At 44.3% G+C, this 15902-nt stretch overlaps 1 protein-coding gene across 1 annotated transcript in view; it reads left to right on the top strand.

Annotated features, from left to right (window-relative positions):
* Window positions 1-7648, top strand: part of STX6 (syntaxin 6) — a 58242-nt gene extending 50594 nt beyond the window's left edge. Inside the window, exon 8 of the mRNA XM_033916763.1 lies at window positions 5392-7648. Within this exon, the coding sequence (XP_033772654.1) occupies window positions 5392-5468 (77 nt within the window). The 3' untranslated portion in view covers window positions 5469-7648. The remainder of the gene's footprint in view (window positions 1-5391) is intronic.
* Window positions 7649-15902: the final 8254 nt, after the last annotated feature.

The following is a 15902-nucleotide window of genomic DNA, read 5'->3' as shown; positions in this document are numbered from 1 at the left end:
ATGGGTCTGGCGGCTCCAGCTGCCCCATCCCCCCTTGCTTGCGGGTCCAGTGGCTCCAGCCTCCCCCTCGCTCACGGGTTTGGTGGCTCCAGCGAGCTTCCCTTCCTTCCTGCTGCTAGTGCATATCTTGTAGAAAAGTGAGCCAATCTCTACACACTCAATGTTGCTCACAGCCTTCCCTCTGCTTGGCCCCTCCCTGAAACACAACTTCCTCTTTTTGCAAAGGCAGAAAGTTGCATCATGAGGAGCCTGGCAAAGGGAAGGCAGTGCCCACAAACACCTTCAAGCAGGCCTGTGTAGAGATCAGCTGCTGTTCTACAAGTTACGTACCAGTAGTAGGGAGGGAGGCTGGACCTGTTGGACCCATCAGTTGGGGGGGAGCTGGAGCGGTTGGCTCCGAGGAACAAATGCAAGGCAAAGCAGTTCTGGGGCTGGAGGAAAGGGCACAGGAGGGGGAGATGGGTATGGAGGAAAGGGCTGGAATTGAAGGGAAAGGAGAGAACTACGAGACCTTCAGGAGGGGGAGCTGGAGGGAAGGGGGAGAGGTGCTGCATCTGTGGAAGGGGGGCTGCTAGAGGGAAGGGAGAGAGGTGCTGGACCTGTTGGGGGAGGGGCTGAAGGGAAAGGAAAAAGATGCCATACTAAGTGAAAGAAGGAAGAGGAACTGAAATACTGAACACACAGCAGAGAGAGGGAGAAACACAAGGAGGTATCAGAAACAGGGAAAAATAAAGGTTACGGAAAGGAGAATAGGGACAGGGACGCAAAGGGAGATGCTGCATAGGAATGGTAAATGGACAGAGGGGCAATGCCAGACATGGGAGGGGGTATATGGACACAGAGGGAAAGTGCTAGATGTTAGAGAGAATAGGAACATAGAAAGGAGATGAGTAATGCAGGACATAGAGTAGTGATGATAAATACAGGGAGATGGACCTAGTTTGCCTCCAGAAGGACAAAGGCCTCAGACCGCCAGTCCAAGTGGATGTTCTCATTCAGAGACCGGTCCCTATCAAGAATCTGTAACACAGGTTTACAGCATGGCTCTTAAGCGGGCGACCCTGATGAGCAAGGGTTACTCATGGTTTCCATTCTGCTTAGAGCTAAGAAGCTGTCAGCGGTAGCAGCCTATGCCAGGGCCTGGAAGTCTTTTCAGCTCTGGTGTGCTGTGGATGATGTAGAGCCCTTATTTAGTAGTCCTGGACTTTTTGCAAGAGGGAGTTCAGAAGGGTCTTTCACTCGGATTGTTGAAGGTGCAGATAGCAGGCCTTTCCTGTTTTCAAGCTCAGAGGAAAAGAGGCTCTCTGGCCTCTTACCCAGATGTCACCTGGTTCATTAAAGGGGCTCTTCAGTTCTGCCTTCTGGTGCGTCTCCCTTTCCCTTCTTGAAATCTTAGCACCGTATTCCAGGGTCTCTGTAGAGTTTCGTATGAGCCCTTATAGAAGGCATCCCTTCTGGATCTTATAGACGAGACAATTTCTGGTGGCGATTTTATGTCAGCAAGACGAGTTCCCAAGTCACAAGCTCCGTCTTGCAGAGAACCCCGTTAATTCCTGTCCCAACCACTGTATTGCAAATTACATTACATTACATTAGGGACTTCTATTCCGTCTATACCTTGCAGTTCAAGGCGGATTACAAAAGAGCTAACTGGACATTTCCAGTGACGTTACAACAGTTTTGGTTTGGGTTTTTTTTGGTTACAAGGGAGGAGAGGTAGCTGGATTAATTCCGGAAGAACTTGCAAATTGGATATTAAATTGACTGTACACAGTTAATTTCAACAGTACTATCTGATATAGGATGCAGGAATTCAAATTAAAACTCAATAAGGACAACTACCTCACTGCTCCATGCAGTGAGGTAGTTGAGCAAAGTATAGTACTAGATGGAATATCCTATCCACTAAGTTCTACAATTTAAGATCTTAGGGATTATTATAGATCAGGATCTATCGATGAAAGAACATACCAATCACCTGGAAATGTTTTTACACACTTTGGAAGTTACGCATTATAAGATCTTATTTTGATTATTCCTCCTTTAGACTGGTGTAGTCATTGATTCTCAGTTCTCTTGACTACTGCAATATTATCTATTGTGCAGGTCTTCAGAGGAATCTTTATAGAATGTGACTTGTCCAGAATGCAGCTGTAAGGTTAATTTTTAACCTGAAAAAATCAGACCATATCACTCCTTTCTATCGCAGGCTACACATTGCCAATTGAGGCTAGGATCATTTTTAAATTTGGGTTGCTATGCTACAAAGTGTTGTCTGGCCTTACAGCTGACTCCCTCATGGAACATTTCATACTGGCTGTCCCAAAATGTTCCCGATTAATTTTGGCATTCTTTGCCTTTCCTCCTGTTAAGGACTGTCAATATAAAATATATTTTAACAGATTATTTTCTTTTCAGGCAGCAGTTAGAGGTAAAGAATTAAGCCAGTTAATAGCTAGTGCGGTGTCCTATAAACATTTTAGAAAGCTCTTGAAAACATATCTATTTGATAAATTCTTATAAGAGAAAATTTGTACTGAATAATTTTAAATTTAATTCCTGAGACTTTCTCAGCTTCTTCAAGTTGTAAACCGCATAGAAATGGAAGGTAATGCAGTATACAAATGACAATGTAATGTAATGTAATGTACTACTGCACCAGGATCTTCTATTCCAGGAGCCCATAGCCCTAGAGAATCTGGAACACTTTGGGCATATGGCATGGCTGTTGGGCATGCAGCCTTAGCACAAATGGGATATTCGGATATGCTAAAGTGGCCTATGCAAAATTGTGGAAACTTTTTCAGCTCTGGTGTAAGGAGAAGCAATTAAATCCATTATGGGCTCCCATTTCCAAAGACCTGTCCTTTCTGCAGGAAGATCTAAACAAGGGCCTGGCGGTAGGATCGCTCAAGGTTCAAATAGCTAGTCTTTCATGTTACAGAGCTCAAGCAAACAATAGGTCTTTGGCCTCTCATCCAGATGTGTCCAGATTCTTGAAGGGAGCTCTCAGGTTCACCTTCCAGTGCGGCAGTCGGTCTCTACATGGAATCTCAATATTGTATTAAGGGCCCTCACTAAAGCGCTGTTTGAGCCCCTGTCAGAGGTGTTCTAACTTTGAAGACAGTTTCTTAGTCGTGATCACTTCGGCAAGGAGGGTGTCTGAACTGCAAGTGTTATCTTGCAGAGAGCCTTTCCTCAGATTCATGGAAGCAGGGGAGTCTTTATGCACTGTGCCTTCCTTTTTTCCTAAGGTAATTTCAGTGTTTCATGTCAATGAGGAAGTGCGGCTTCCTGCTTTTCAGTCCACGGGCAAGAAGAAACAGGGCAAAGTATTGAAGTTGCTGGATGTTAGGAGAGTTCTCCTGCATTATCTTGAGATGACAAATGAGTTCCGTCTGTCAGATCACCTATTTGTATTGACCAGTGCTAGTGTTGGGGCAGACCAGCCTCTAAAGCTATTTCCCGATGAATCCGTATGGCTATTTCCTCAGCGTACTTTGGCTGTGGAAAGCAGCCGCCATTTGCTGAGAGAGCCACTTGACGAAATTTGTAGGGCAGCCATATGGTCTACCTTCCATACTTTTACAAAATTTTATAGAGTGTACATAGCAGCACAAACAGATGGGCTTTCAGGTCCTCTGTGCTGGTTGCAGGCTCATCTGTGCTGCCCTAGACTCAGTTGACTGCTCTCCATCCGCAAGGAAGGATTAGGCTCTTCGATAATATCCTTTCCTGTAGAACAGCTTACTGCTTCCTGACGTAGAGGTAGTCTGGAGTTAGACGAAGCGTGGAATGTAAACAGGGCAGTTGCTGTGGCCTCCGTGCTGTAGGGGACCCAGCTTCCTTGAAAATGGAGATACAGGCTGCTGGCAGGATTTGTGATTCCTTTTCAAATTTCTACTCTGGGCCCCAGCATGTCAATGCCAGCCCTGCATAAAATAGTTCTACCTGATGCTATAACGGCTTTCCAACCTTAACAGGGGACTGCTTAAGTTAATTTTTAATTATATTAATCTTTGCGGTTCTTCTTTGAGTGCAACAGGTGGAATCATCTTTTAAAAGGCTCAATTAATGTGTAATAACACCTGTGTTCCTGCCACAGAGTAAAGCAGAGTAGCTGTCAAGCTGCTCATTCTGCCTCTGCATTGTGATTAATTTGGTGTTGGAGGCAACTCTTGAAGATCGACTTGGGATATCTGAAAGCATCTGACGCGAGGCTTAGATGAATCAACTAAAATTCTCTAGTTGCCATTTTTAAATTATGATAAATCCATATCTACTTCTAAACCACCCTTGATACCATCACTTCCCTACCCTTAAAACGTATGCCACAACCAATGAGCTAGTGAGGGCTGATGCATGACAACTGGGCTAGTAAATTCAGAGGCATTCTCGTTATGTTCTGTGATTTAAATGTTATACTTTTTCAGTTGAAAGTAAAAATAGCTGAAAATTAGATAAAAAGAAAATCCTTTCTCTTACTTACCAAGGATGCTGAAGTAGTGTTCGTCAGTAGCAGCCTGGGCTGGAGGAGGAGGGGTAGTTGGTAAAGATGCCCTTTTTAGGCTTTGAGTAGGAGGTATATGTTAGAGCAGGAAATTGTGGCTGTTAGCACAGGAAGTGCAGAGATGGCTGGACGCTGACTCTTATTTTCCAGGAAGTGCTACTACCAACTTTGGATATATGATGCTTCTATTTTCACTTTATAAGCCCGTTTTGATTTGAAGACTGTCTGTCTGCCTGAGAGGTCCATCTCTGCCTCCTTTACACATAATTTAGTTATAATCTAAGCCAGCGGTATCAAACTCAATCACATTAAGGGTCCAAAATCCAAAACACAGGCTGTCACCCAATCTCTGCCCCAGACTCCGCCCCCATAATAGTACTAATTATAACACCATTTTTTCCATTCATTTTTCATATATACACATACACACACACACACACAGTATAATCTTATTAACACATAATTGTTAACCACAAAAATTAAACCACACAAAGCACACTGTATGCTTCTCAACATTCATTCCTACGAGAACACAGATAACCCCTATGCAAATACGGGACCACAAACTAAAAGTACTAATATATACAAATGAAACCCTAAGATTCAAGACTCTGCATCCAGTGCTTGGACATAGTTTATCATCTGGCATTGAATATCAAGGGATAATGCCAGCAATGGCCAAAAAATCTTTGACTGTTGCCTGCTAAATATATACCTCTAGATTTATTTTTCATAATTAATTTCCAGGGATAAAGCAGTGGTTCTCTGAAGTCCACTAGGCTAATCATTTTTTTAATGGAGTTTTTCTCCTCTGCCATAAAAACCAAATTAATCCTTATTCTGTTCCCCATAATATTAATATTTGCTGTCTTCCCTTCCAGATCGGCGGCAGTGGTGTGCCATCATTATCCTCGTCGTCATCCTGCTGGTGGTTCTCATCCTGTTCTTTGTTCTTTGATTGACAAAACTCCTAAAACTCCTGGTTCTCACCCACCCTATGAGCTTCCACGAACAGTAGACCCAGCAGATAATCAGTTTCTGCTATGTTGGAGGAGGATACACCACTGGAAACATTTTGCTCTTATCTACATGCGTGGAAGGAACAGACGTCTCATGTATGCACTCACATCCTATGCGGTTCTTTCATCCTGCACTGGGTCTTTGGTTGGCCCTGACTGACTTCCATACCAGCATCACCTCATGGTTATTTGGTTCTTCTACTTGTTATCATGTCAAGCCATTTGGAAAATGTATATTCTTCTGAAATGATACAGTGAAATGTTCTGGGAGAACTCGATGTTGCAGTGATATGTTCTGGGATCTCCAGTTCTTCATGCTTCTTTCTCTCTTGTGCATGGATGGGCCTCTGTTTCAGTCCTTTGAGCTTGATGCTAAGATTATGGATGTTTACTTTTATTTTAAATGATTTCTCTGATCCATTAACCTACAGACTAAAGTGATCATGTCTGGTGCAACCCTCTTTCTTTTCCAATATTATATCTCATCTGCACCAAAGGCTTGGCCTTGTGGGCTGTAAGTAAAACTAATGGCTAACAAGCAACAGTCAGCCAGCATGCTGTTACACCAATGTCTTTGTACAACCCCCGAGATCACCCTACTGTGCACCAAGAGGAAAGCTTATATCTCTAACTGGCTGAGTGGCACAAGGCTATTCAAGACACGCTTGATGTCTTTGGTGGCAACGATTATTGCCACTCAGCTTCATAGGTGAAGTGTGGTGGTTTTTTTTTAACCTCGTCTCTCCCCTAACTTGAGACTCCACATTGGAATCTGTCCTGGACATTTCACAGGTTGCGACAGGGATCTCTGGCCAGAATTAGTAGCGTGGTGAAAAATCTGGAAGGGATAATGAGTAAAGGTACAGCCCTGGAGGATTTTTCCCTTCTACAGGACAGCCAAAGTCAAGCTACCTGCTAAGACGTGATCCATAGTGGGACTTATTGGAACAAAACATTTCTCCTAATTTGCTGTTTTTAAACAAAGACCACATCATGAAGTGAAACAAATAAGCACTTAATGTCATAATTGTGCAGACTTCGCTGTCACAAGCAGTTCTTGTTCATGGGCAGAGGGGACAGCAGCAGGTATTTCTGTTCCCAGTAACTTGAGCAAATGAGTAATAGCAAGTGTATGTCAGCACCAGCCAATGAAAACACAGAGCTGCAACCATGTGCTCAGACATTCTTCCCATTTCTCGTGAGTTAGGCTAGTAATTATGGTATGCAAGGGGCAGTTGCCCTGTGGTAGGCTTGGTACAGGAGCCAGCTGATCAGTGCAGAGGCAGCTGTATTTTGGCAGTAACATCCAATAAGAAGCACCCACAGCAGCTGGTATTTGTGCTTAGATTAATGCGTTTGTTAATGAACTCCTGTGCCAGACTAGCTTGCCCACTGCCCTGTACACACCAGTGTACGTAATCTCTACAGTGCAATTGCCTACATCTGTCTGTATTCCACATTTGAATTTCTGCCTTGTCATCCTTGAGAAATAGAGTATTGGTGTTATAAAAGTGTCATTCTAGATAGCACTTGGGCTAGCTATAGCATAAACATATTTACTTAGGCTCTGTCTCTGTGCAACGCTCCACTTCACAAGCATTTTTATTTAAGATCGATAGAATTTATCGGTTCTTTTTAGTCACATGTATAGGAGAATTGGCTTGCAATAGCAGCTTTAATCCCGCCCTGCTGCTGTCCTCACAAGCGTGATATGCCTGTGCTAACTGCTGGTACCATCGCCATCTCCATCCTCATTGGCCCCTGATATTTGCAGCTTCAATCTGCCCTTCCCATGCTTTTGAAAGCGAAGCTTGGTTTTATCTAGCTACACGTGCAGCCAAATATCCCCCTGCCCCCCTCCCCCTCAATTCTCAGGCAGGGCCTGACTCCCACCAGGTTTGAGATCTAAAAGTATGGTGGTGGTTTTCTGTGCTCTGTCTCAGCTTACCATCAAAGTCTATCTAATGCTGTTTGTCTTTCCTGATGTCATGGGTAGTCATGACCAGTATTCCCTCTAAGCGGGCGGGTGTTGTGAGCAAACTTTTTTCACTGTGAGCTAAAAATATCGGGCGCCAGCAAGTTATGAGGTATTCAAAGGAATTTTAGGCCTACACGCTAAATTAAATAAGTATAAATACATTAAAACACCCCCACCCCGACGTCCGATTCCTCCCCCAGCCTCCCCTTACCTTTGCGACGCGTTACATGGACTGCCAGCTCGCCTGCCTGCAAGCACGTGTGCGCTGTGACGAGAAACTTGTGCGCTGCGATGTAATATTTTGTGCGCCAGCGCAGCTTAGCGGGAACACTGGTCATGACTTAAGGGCAATTCTATAAGAAGCGCCTAATTAGGCACTGTTCAGCGCGATTCAAGCACAATTGGGTGCTGTTTAATGAATCACCCTGAGCAGAACCTATTTTGGAGGCGCCCAAGAAATAGGCGCCTAGCTGAGCGCATAAGCACACTTAAGAGCAGTGATTCTGCAACAAGGCGCCTAACATGTAGCCACGCCCATGCCTACATGCATAGCACTTATTTTATTGAAGGCTGCTTAAATTTTTAGAGGCGCCTTGTTACAGAATCGTGCTTTCTTGATAGGCGCCTAGGTTTCAATCAGTGCTGATTAAAAAGCTTAATTGAGCTTGGAATTCAATTTAGATAGGCGCCTTTCTAGTTGGGCGCTTCCAAACTAGGTGCCTAACTTTAGATGCTAGTTACAGAATTTGGGCCCTAGTCTTTCAGCAGTTTAGCACCTGGCAGGGCAGAACTAGCATGATCCTAACTTGTTGGTCTTCTAGTATGGATCCCATTCCCTAGCTCGTTGATTCATATGTCTATCATTGGATTTCTTGATCAGCTAGTTGCTAAATATTTTCTGTTGGCTCTCCAAACATAGGCCACCTTGTGGTTTGGTGCAAGGGGAGATCATTCAAATTTTAATAAATACTAGCCTAGTCTGACTTAGGGGTGCATCTGGATCACACATCTGGATCAACATGTCACTTCTCCTAATGAATTCTTGCTATTTTGTCAAATGCCCGAACTGTAGCATTGGCTGAAAGGCTGGAGCTGTTTGGCATATTCCTTGGTTTATTTTTATTTATATAGATATGTTGCATAAATGCTTCCATCTTACTATTACAAAATCATGTTTCAATTGCCCTTTTAAAATAAACATCTCTTCCTAAAGTTTATTCCTAAAGTTTATTGCTAAGCTTCCCAGCTAACCACAACCACACACACAAGGCAGTGCATCTATGTTAGACATAACTGATTTATTTTTAGTTTATCTTTATTAAGAATCATTTCACTCCATCTCAGCATCTTACTTATTCTCCATTTCCAATCTGGAAAGTTAAGAATACCAATCATTTACATCAAATATTCATTATCCTCTTCTCCCCCCACATTAACAATTATCCCCCTTAGAGCATTCAGTGTTCCATTGGTACTTCAACATACTCCTGTGTCATCAATGACCCAAGAAAGGCTCCCAAAAGTTTACAAAATATTTAGTACATTTCCCTCCCAACTTCTTTGCTGGTTGTATCTTTAATTGAAGTGGTTGAAAGAGACCCAGTGCTGATATTGTGCAGCATGGTCTCTGTCTTTTTGTAACAGATTTGTCACGGTTTTGTTTTTTTTCTTTTTTAATCTGCCTGGTTTTTATTCACAAGGTTTTATTCCTGTTCTACAGTGGTCTTAGCCTCTTTGACTGGAGAGAATGAGCAATATGAGGAAGAAAAGCAGTAGACAGTAAGGGGGAAAAAAAAAACATTAAACCATTTCAAAAGATGGGAACAGGTTCCAGCTTTCTGTTTCATGAAACAGAGATGTATAAATGTATGCAGAAGGAAAAGGATGCAGAACAGAGAAGCAGATTCTCTCCCCCCCCCCCCAAAACAAAAATCATCCCAAGGGAAACATATGCCAAGTCACTCCAGTGCCATAGTAAGGGCATTTGGCAAAAGAGCATGAAAAAAGTAAATATACAAATAGTGTTTTAAGGGTCTTGACAACAGTTATGGTATCTTAAATTGTTCCTTTTATGAACAATTGTTCCTTTTTAGAAGGCTACAGTTTCTGGCATGGACATTTGTACACACCCTATATTTATCTTGCTCAGGTTGGCAGTAGGTATGCTGTTTACCATCTTGTGTATTTTGACCAGCTGGACTTGTCACCTTCAAGAAGCAAAACAGCTTCTTTGTTCTCCCTTCACAGGTGCTGGAGGGCTGTTTTCCCATTTCAGATTCTTACCAAACCTTGCTAGGAACAGAGAGGGGCCATTTTATAAGCTGCTCTGCCCAAGATGATAAAGCACAAATGAAGAGCACAAACAGTGTCCTGGATAAGAAAGAGATCTTCAGGACTGTACATGAGCTTAGCAGCATGGACAGGAAGCACAGAACAGACTGGATGGGCTAGTTTGGTCTTTCTTTGGCATTATCTACTGTGTGAGACATGTATCCCTTCAGAGACTTTTATCCATGATTGCTATTTAATGGATGTTTTGGTGCAATGTGTAGGAGTCCTGACGATAAGTGATCTACCTCTGGTCGTGAATTGATCGCGGAAGAATGTCATCTACATCTTTCAACTCTGCCTTCTTCCCCAATGGGCTGTACTGCCACCTTCAGTTTTTCCTTCTGCAAGCAAATTGAGAAGGTGTCTTTCTGATCTACTCTGCTAAATTTTAATGTTTGGGGGATTTTTATCTGGTTTTGAAGCTTTGGTGCCGAGAAGACCCCTTCTTTGGGGCAGCTCTGCCTGGGAGAGATGCAGATTCTCCGAGAGCAGTCTGCTGCTAGCAGGGCAACACTTAGGTGTACCTGCCTAGCCAACTTGAACTAAGTTTTTTTGGCACTCAAGGTCTGTTCCCCTTGGAGCTAGCTTGCACCCTGATTTATTAGGGTCTTGAGCACAGGTTGTTTGGGCTGGCTGTGTGTTGTTTTTTCTGCCTGTCATGGCATATGGTTTAATGGAGGGTTTGAGCTCTCATTCAGACTTGGTCCGACTGGCAGCCTGAAGATCATCATTTTTGGACCTGGGAAATTTGTCCTGAGGCAGAAAGTCTTCTCCAATCCTTTCAGCTGCAATGAGGGCTGACACAGGCAAGCACCAATAAGGCATAGTGGGAAATTCAGGATAACTCCCCTGGTTCATTATGGTGTGAAATTGGTGCCACATGGCCATATTAGATTTTCCCAATTTTCTTTTAAAAGCCTGTATCTGCCTCAAAACCCCTCAATTTTGGTTAAAATCATTAGGGATGGACTCTCACTGTTCTACCCCTATATCATGCCAGCTTTGCCCTGGATGGCTGGCAGAGGAGCATCCATGTACTGCATGCTGTGGGGCACTTCAGGAGAGGTGTGAGCCATTGCTTAGCCTCCCCTGAGATCTCTAGGGCAGGGAGGCCTGGGTGTTAGGTAAAAATTCCTTCAAGGAGCCTCTAAACAGCAAAGTCCCCAAACGCAGGTGCATGGAAGCTGTGGAGCCCAAAAGAGGCCTGTTTGAGTTCCTGCAGGGGTCCTTGGGGCCTTCTGTACAGGGTTTTTCCCCAAACTTTGTAAATCTCTTATGGAAAGTCTACTTGTTGGGGACCTCTCTGCACCAGTGCTGGCACAATGAGAAATTCCCCTTCAGAGGGCTCCCTCTCTGGAGAGGATCTTGCTTCTGGGACAGCAAGACCAACTGAAGAGCTGGAAAGACTGGAGGTCAAACTCTATACCTTTACTCTCCCAAGGTGAGGCTTTGCTCCTGGAGGATTTGGATTCTCTTACAGGAAACGGATGTCAAGAGGCAGAGATCGTCCTTGATCAGGGAGAGGACCCCTCAGTTCATTGTCTTTTCAAGTCAAGTACTGTATTGCACATTATTATAGACTCTCTGTGGGAACTGAAACGGGAATCTCAGCAGCTGTTGACCTTACAGTGCACGGTCATGAGTGGCACTAATTCATAGACCACATTTTTTCCCCATGCATCCAGATTTCACTTCATTAGTTATGGATCAGTGGGAGGCTCTGAAGGGTTCCTAAGACTATATCTTGGCTTTACCCAATGGCTAAGACTATATCTTGGCTTTACCCAATGGCTCCTGAATTTCAACCACTTTTTATTTAACCAAACATGGATTCCATGGTGGCTCAGGTTATTAAACATACCTCCTTGCCTAGTGGAGGTGTGATGCTAAAGGATACGCAGGATCGCAAGATGGATACGGTCCTGAAAAGGCAATTTGAAGCCCTGGCTTTGAGGATCAAAGCTGCAGTGTAAGCCTCAATTGTGGCACATGCACGTTATACCAGTTTATATCAGACTTCGGGGCCTGGTGATGACATATGTCCTCAGCTGGTGCTGGAAGGGGTGGATTATGTGGCAGATGCCCTATATGGTATAAGAGTTATGAACAAAGTTTTGGCTTATGCTATTTCCACACGTAGAATTTTCTGGATCGGGCAATGGGCTGGAGATTCAAAGCTACTTTGAGCAGGCTTCCCTTTAAAGGGCAGATGCTTTTTGGTAAAAGATTGGATGACCTTATGGCCAGCATGACAGATCACTACCCTAAGACTTTGCCAAATAGCAGACAGTTTGCCCCCAGAGGGGTCAGTTGGGGTAATTTTCAATGTTCATGGCATTCTCAGTAATACTATGGAAGTCTCTCTGTGCAAAGATCCTTTCAGGGATCCATGCAAAGGTTTGGCAGTACCAAGTCTCAAGCCTCTGGTTCTCGAGCCAATTCGGGCTCCAGGAAAACACAATGAGGCCTAGCCAGTAGCTGTGCCCCTGCAGATAGGAGGGAGGCTGTATGCTTACTTGGAAGCTTGGGTGCAGATTTCTTTGGACCGTTGGGTACACACTTAGTCCATCGATTTTCCACTTTTTTCTTCCCATATTTTTCTGACAGAACAAAAAAATGGAAAATCGCTGGACTAAGTGTACAGCCCTCAATGGAGACTGCCCTAACTTTGGTAATTGGGCTGAGAACTTTTCAGCAGCAGTCCCTTGATCTCCTTGTGGATTCTCCTGCTTATAAACCAAAAAAAGCAACCAGCGTTCGAGTGACAGTTCAAAGTCTTTTGGATAGTTGAACCATAGAGCCCATTGCTGAGGAAGAATCAGGCTCAGGCAGGTTCTCCATATACTTTATAGTGCCCAATAAAGGTTCAGATGACTGGAGACCAATACGAGACCTGGTCCGTAAATGCAGCACTGAGAGTGCCTCACTTCAGAAGGAAGACCATTCAGTTGTTCATTGTGACAGTGAATCTGGGAGAATTTTTAGGCTTCCGTCAAATCCAGGGAGGTTATCTTCACATTTCCAGACCACAGGAAATATTTAAGATTCCATGTTCTGGAGAGGTATTTCCAGTTTGTCACATTGCCTTTTGGGCTGGCAACGGTGTCATGCACCTTCACCAAAGTGATGGTGGTGGTTGCAGCGCATCTTCAAGGCAGGGATACAGGTGCATTGATACTTTGACGACTGGCTGATCAGAGTTCTATCCAAGCTGGAGGGGCAGCAAGCAGTAGCACAAGTCGTAGGACTTACAGGACCTATGTTGGATAATCAATTTCAAGAAGAGTTAGCTGGAGTCAACCCAATGCCTGGAATACCTAGGAGTCTTTTTCAACATGTCAAAAGGCCATATCTTTCTTCCCAAGCCACACAAACAGAAGCTCATGGAACATATCACAGACATTTTAGCAAGGCCAAGCCCTACAGCTTGGCATTATCTCCAAGTGCTGGAGTCAATGGCAGCGGCTGTAGAATTGGTTTACTGGGCAAAGGCTCATATGCGTCCACTCCAGGACTCTCTCCTGTCCCACTGGTCACCCCAAAAGGATTCCCTCCAACTAATGCTTCTCTGGAAGCTGGAAGTGCGGTTCAGTCTGCACAGATGGCTCCAGAGGAACTTGTCATCCAAGGGCATGCCACATTGCATCCCCTCATGGTTGATACAAATGACTGATGCCGACCTGAATGGCTGGGGGGCCCATTGTGACAGTCATCTGGTGCATGGCCACTGGATTCTCACAGATAACATGGTTCATAAATCAATTGGTGCTACGAGCCATTTGGCTAGGGTTACACACAATGGAGAAAACCCTGGAAGGCAAGGCAGTCAGGGTTTTCTCAATGCCACCACGGTGGCTTATGTCAGTCGACAAGGGGACATGAAGAAATACTCAGCAGTGACTGGAGGCCCAGCTGTTCTGGTCAGCAGAAGCACATCTGCAGGTGCTCTCCACAGCCCATGTTACAGGAGTAGCGAATGAACAAGCTGACTACCTCAGCCAGCAGACATTAGACCCAGGGGAATGGACATTATCTGGAAAGACATTCAACCTCATTGTTCGCCATTGGGGGGGGGGGTCAAACGACGATGGATTTAATGGCCTCAGCCTGGAACAAGGTAGATCATGTTTACAGCTGAAGATTCAAACCTGGAAGTGCCAGCTTGGATGTGTTAGTACAAACGTGGCCAGAGACATGGCTGTTGTATTTGTTTCCCCCATGGCTCATGATAGGCTGGGATGCTCGCAGAGCTGCGAACCATCTGGGACTGGTGGTACTAGTGGCCCCAGATTGGCCACGTCAGACATGTTATGTGGATCTAGTTTGTGTCCAAAGAGACAGAAACATCAAGCTGCCAGGGCATGTGGATCTTCAGTCAGGGACCAGTTCCCATGGAGAACCTGGAATGCTTTGTGTTTATGGCATGGCTCTTGAGTGCACAGCCTTAACGTGCAAAGAATACTCAGAAATAGTTATCTCTACTCAGAGCTAAGAAGCTTACAATAGTTGCAGTCTATGTGAAGGCCTGGAAAAGCTTTCAGCTCTGGTGTACCTAAGATAATGTGGAGCCTGTTTAAAGTTCCAATTTCGGTGGTCCTGGCATTCCTACAGGATGGACTAAAAAAAAGGGTTTGGCAGTGGTTTCCAACCTGTCTTGGAGGACCACCAGCCAGTCAGGTTTTCAGGAAAGCCCTAATGAATATGCATGAAAGAGATTTGCATGTAATGAAGATGTTAGGAATGCAGATCTGCTCCATGCATATTCATTAGGGCTATCCCAAAAACCCAACTGGCTAGTGGTCCTCCAGGATAGGGTTGGGGACCACTGACTTAAAGTACAAGTAGCAGGTCTCTCATGCTTTAGAGCCTGAATAGAAAAGGATTCTTTGGCTTTGTGACCAGATTCTTTTAAGGGAGCACTCAGGTTTCACCTGTCTGTATGGCAGCCTTTCCTATTGTGGAATCTTAACATCGTTTTGAAGGGATTTAGTAAAGCTTCATTTGAGCCTCTTCAACAGGCATCGTTGATGGATCTCACAGTAAGTGGCGATCATTTCTGCAAGAAGGGTTTCTGAGTTACAAGCACTCTCATGCAGACAACCATTTCTCAGGATCACAGAAGCGGGGAATTCTTTCCTGCCAAAGATTGTTTCAGCTTTCCAGGTCAACCAAGAGGTTCATTTAACTGTGTTTCAGTCCACAGGATCTACAAAGTGGGAAAAGCTATTACAGGGGCCAGACGTTAGCTTTGCTCCACTGTTTGAAAAAGACCAATGACTTTTATCTCTCAGACTATCTTTTTGTTCTAACTAGTCAGGCCTAGGCTAGGTGAGGTAGACCAGCTTCCAAGGCATCTATTTTTAGATCATTATGGCGATTTTTTTTAATGTACATTGGCTATGGCAAACAGCTACCGGTCTTGCTGAGAGCACACACTACCAGAGATGTGGCTGCTTCTTGGGCAGAGTCTCAGGCAGTTCCGCCCAGGGAGATATGTAGGGCAGGTTCTACAGAGTGAATGTAGCGGCAATTGAGGATGCTGCTTTTGGGTCCTTAGTTTTACAGGCAGGCTCATGTGTTCTGCCCTAGACATAAGATACTGCTTGGGCACGCCACCTATTGTCAGAACTCCTAGACACATTGCACCAGAATGGAAGATTAGATTCTTACCTCGGCTTGATAATCTTCTTTTTGGTAGATGTGTCTGGGAGTCCTGATGTTGCGCCCTGTTGATTAAAATTTGCCTGCTTGCTTGCTGCCTCAGGCAGATGCATGAGTCCACCTAGGTTTATAATGTTGTGTTAACATGGTTCACTAAATTTGTTACAGAGCAGAACAGAAATGTATTGTCAGGGAGGTTTCACTGTTCTTCTGATTTCTTATATTATATAGAGGTGATCGACTGCTTTGGTACAAACTAAAGATGGCAGTACTGGGGAAGGAGACAAAGTCGAAAGATGCAATCAATTTGCGACCATAACCTATTGTAGATAACCTATTGTCAGGACTCCTAGACATATCTACCAGAAAGATTATTATTGAGGTAAGAACCTAATCTTCCATT

The sequence above is a fragment of the Geotrypetes seraphini genome, chromosome 12 (assembly GCF_902459505.1).
Source record: "Geotrypetes seraphini chromosome 12, aGeoSer1.1, whole genome shotgun sequence".
Taxonomy (NCBI): domain Eukaryota; kingdom Metazoa; phylum Chordata; class Amphibia; order Gymnophiona; family Dermophiidae; genus Geotrypetes; species Geotrypetes seraphini.
The sequence above is the reverse complement of the archived record's forward strand: the minus strand, read 5'-3'. Positions and strand labels throughout refer to the sequence as shown.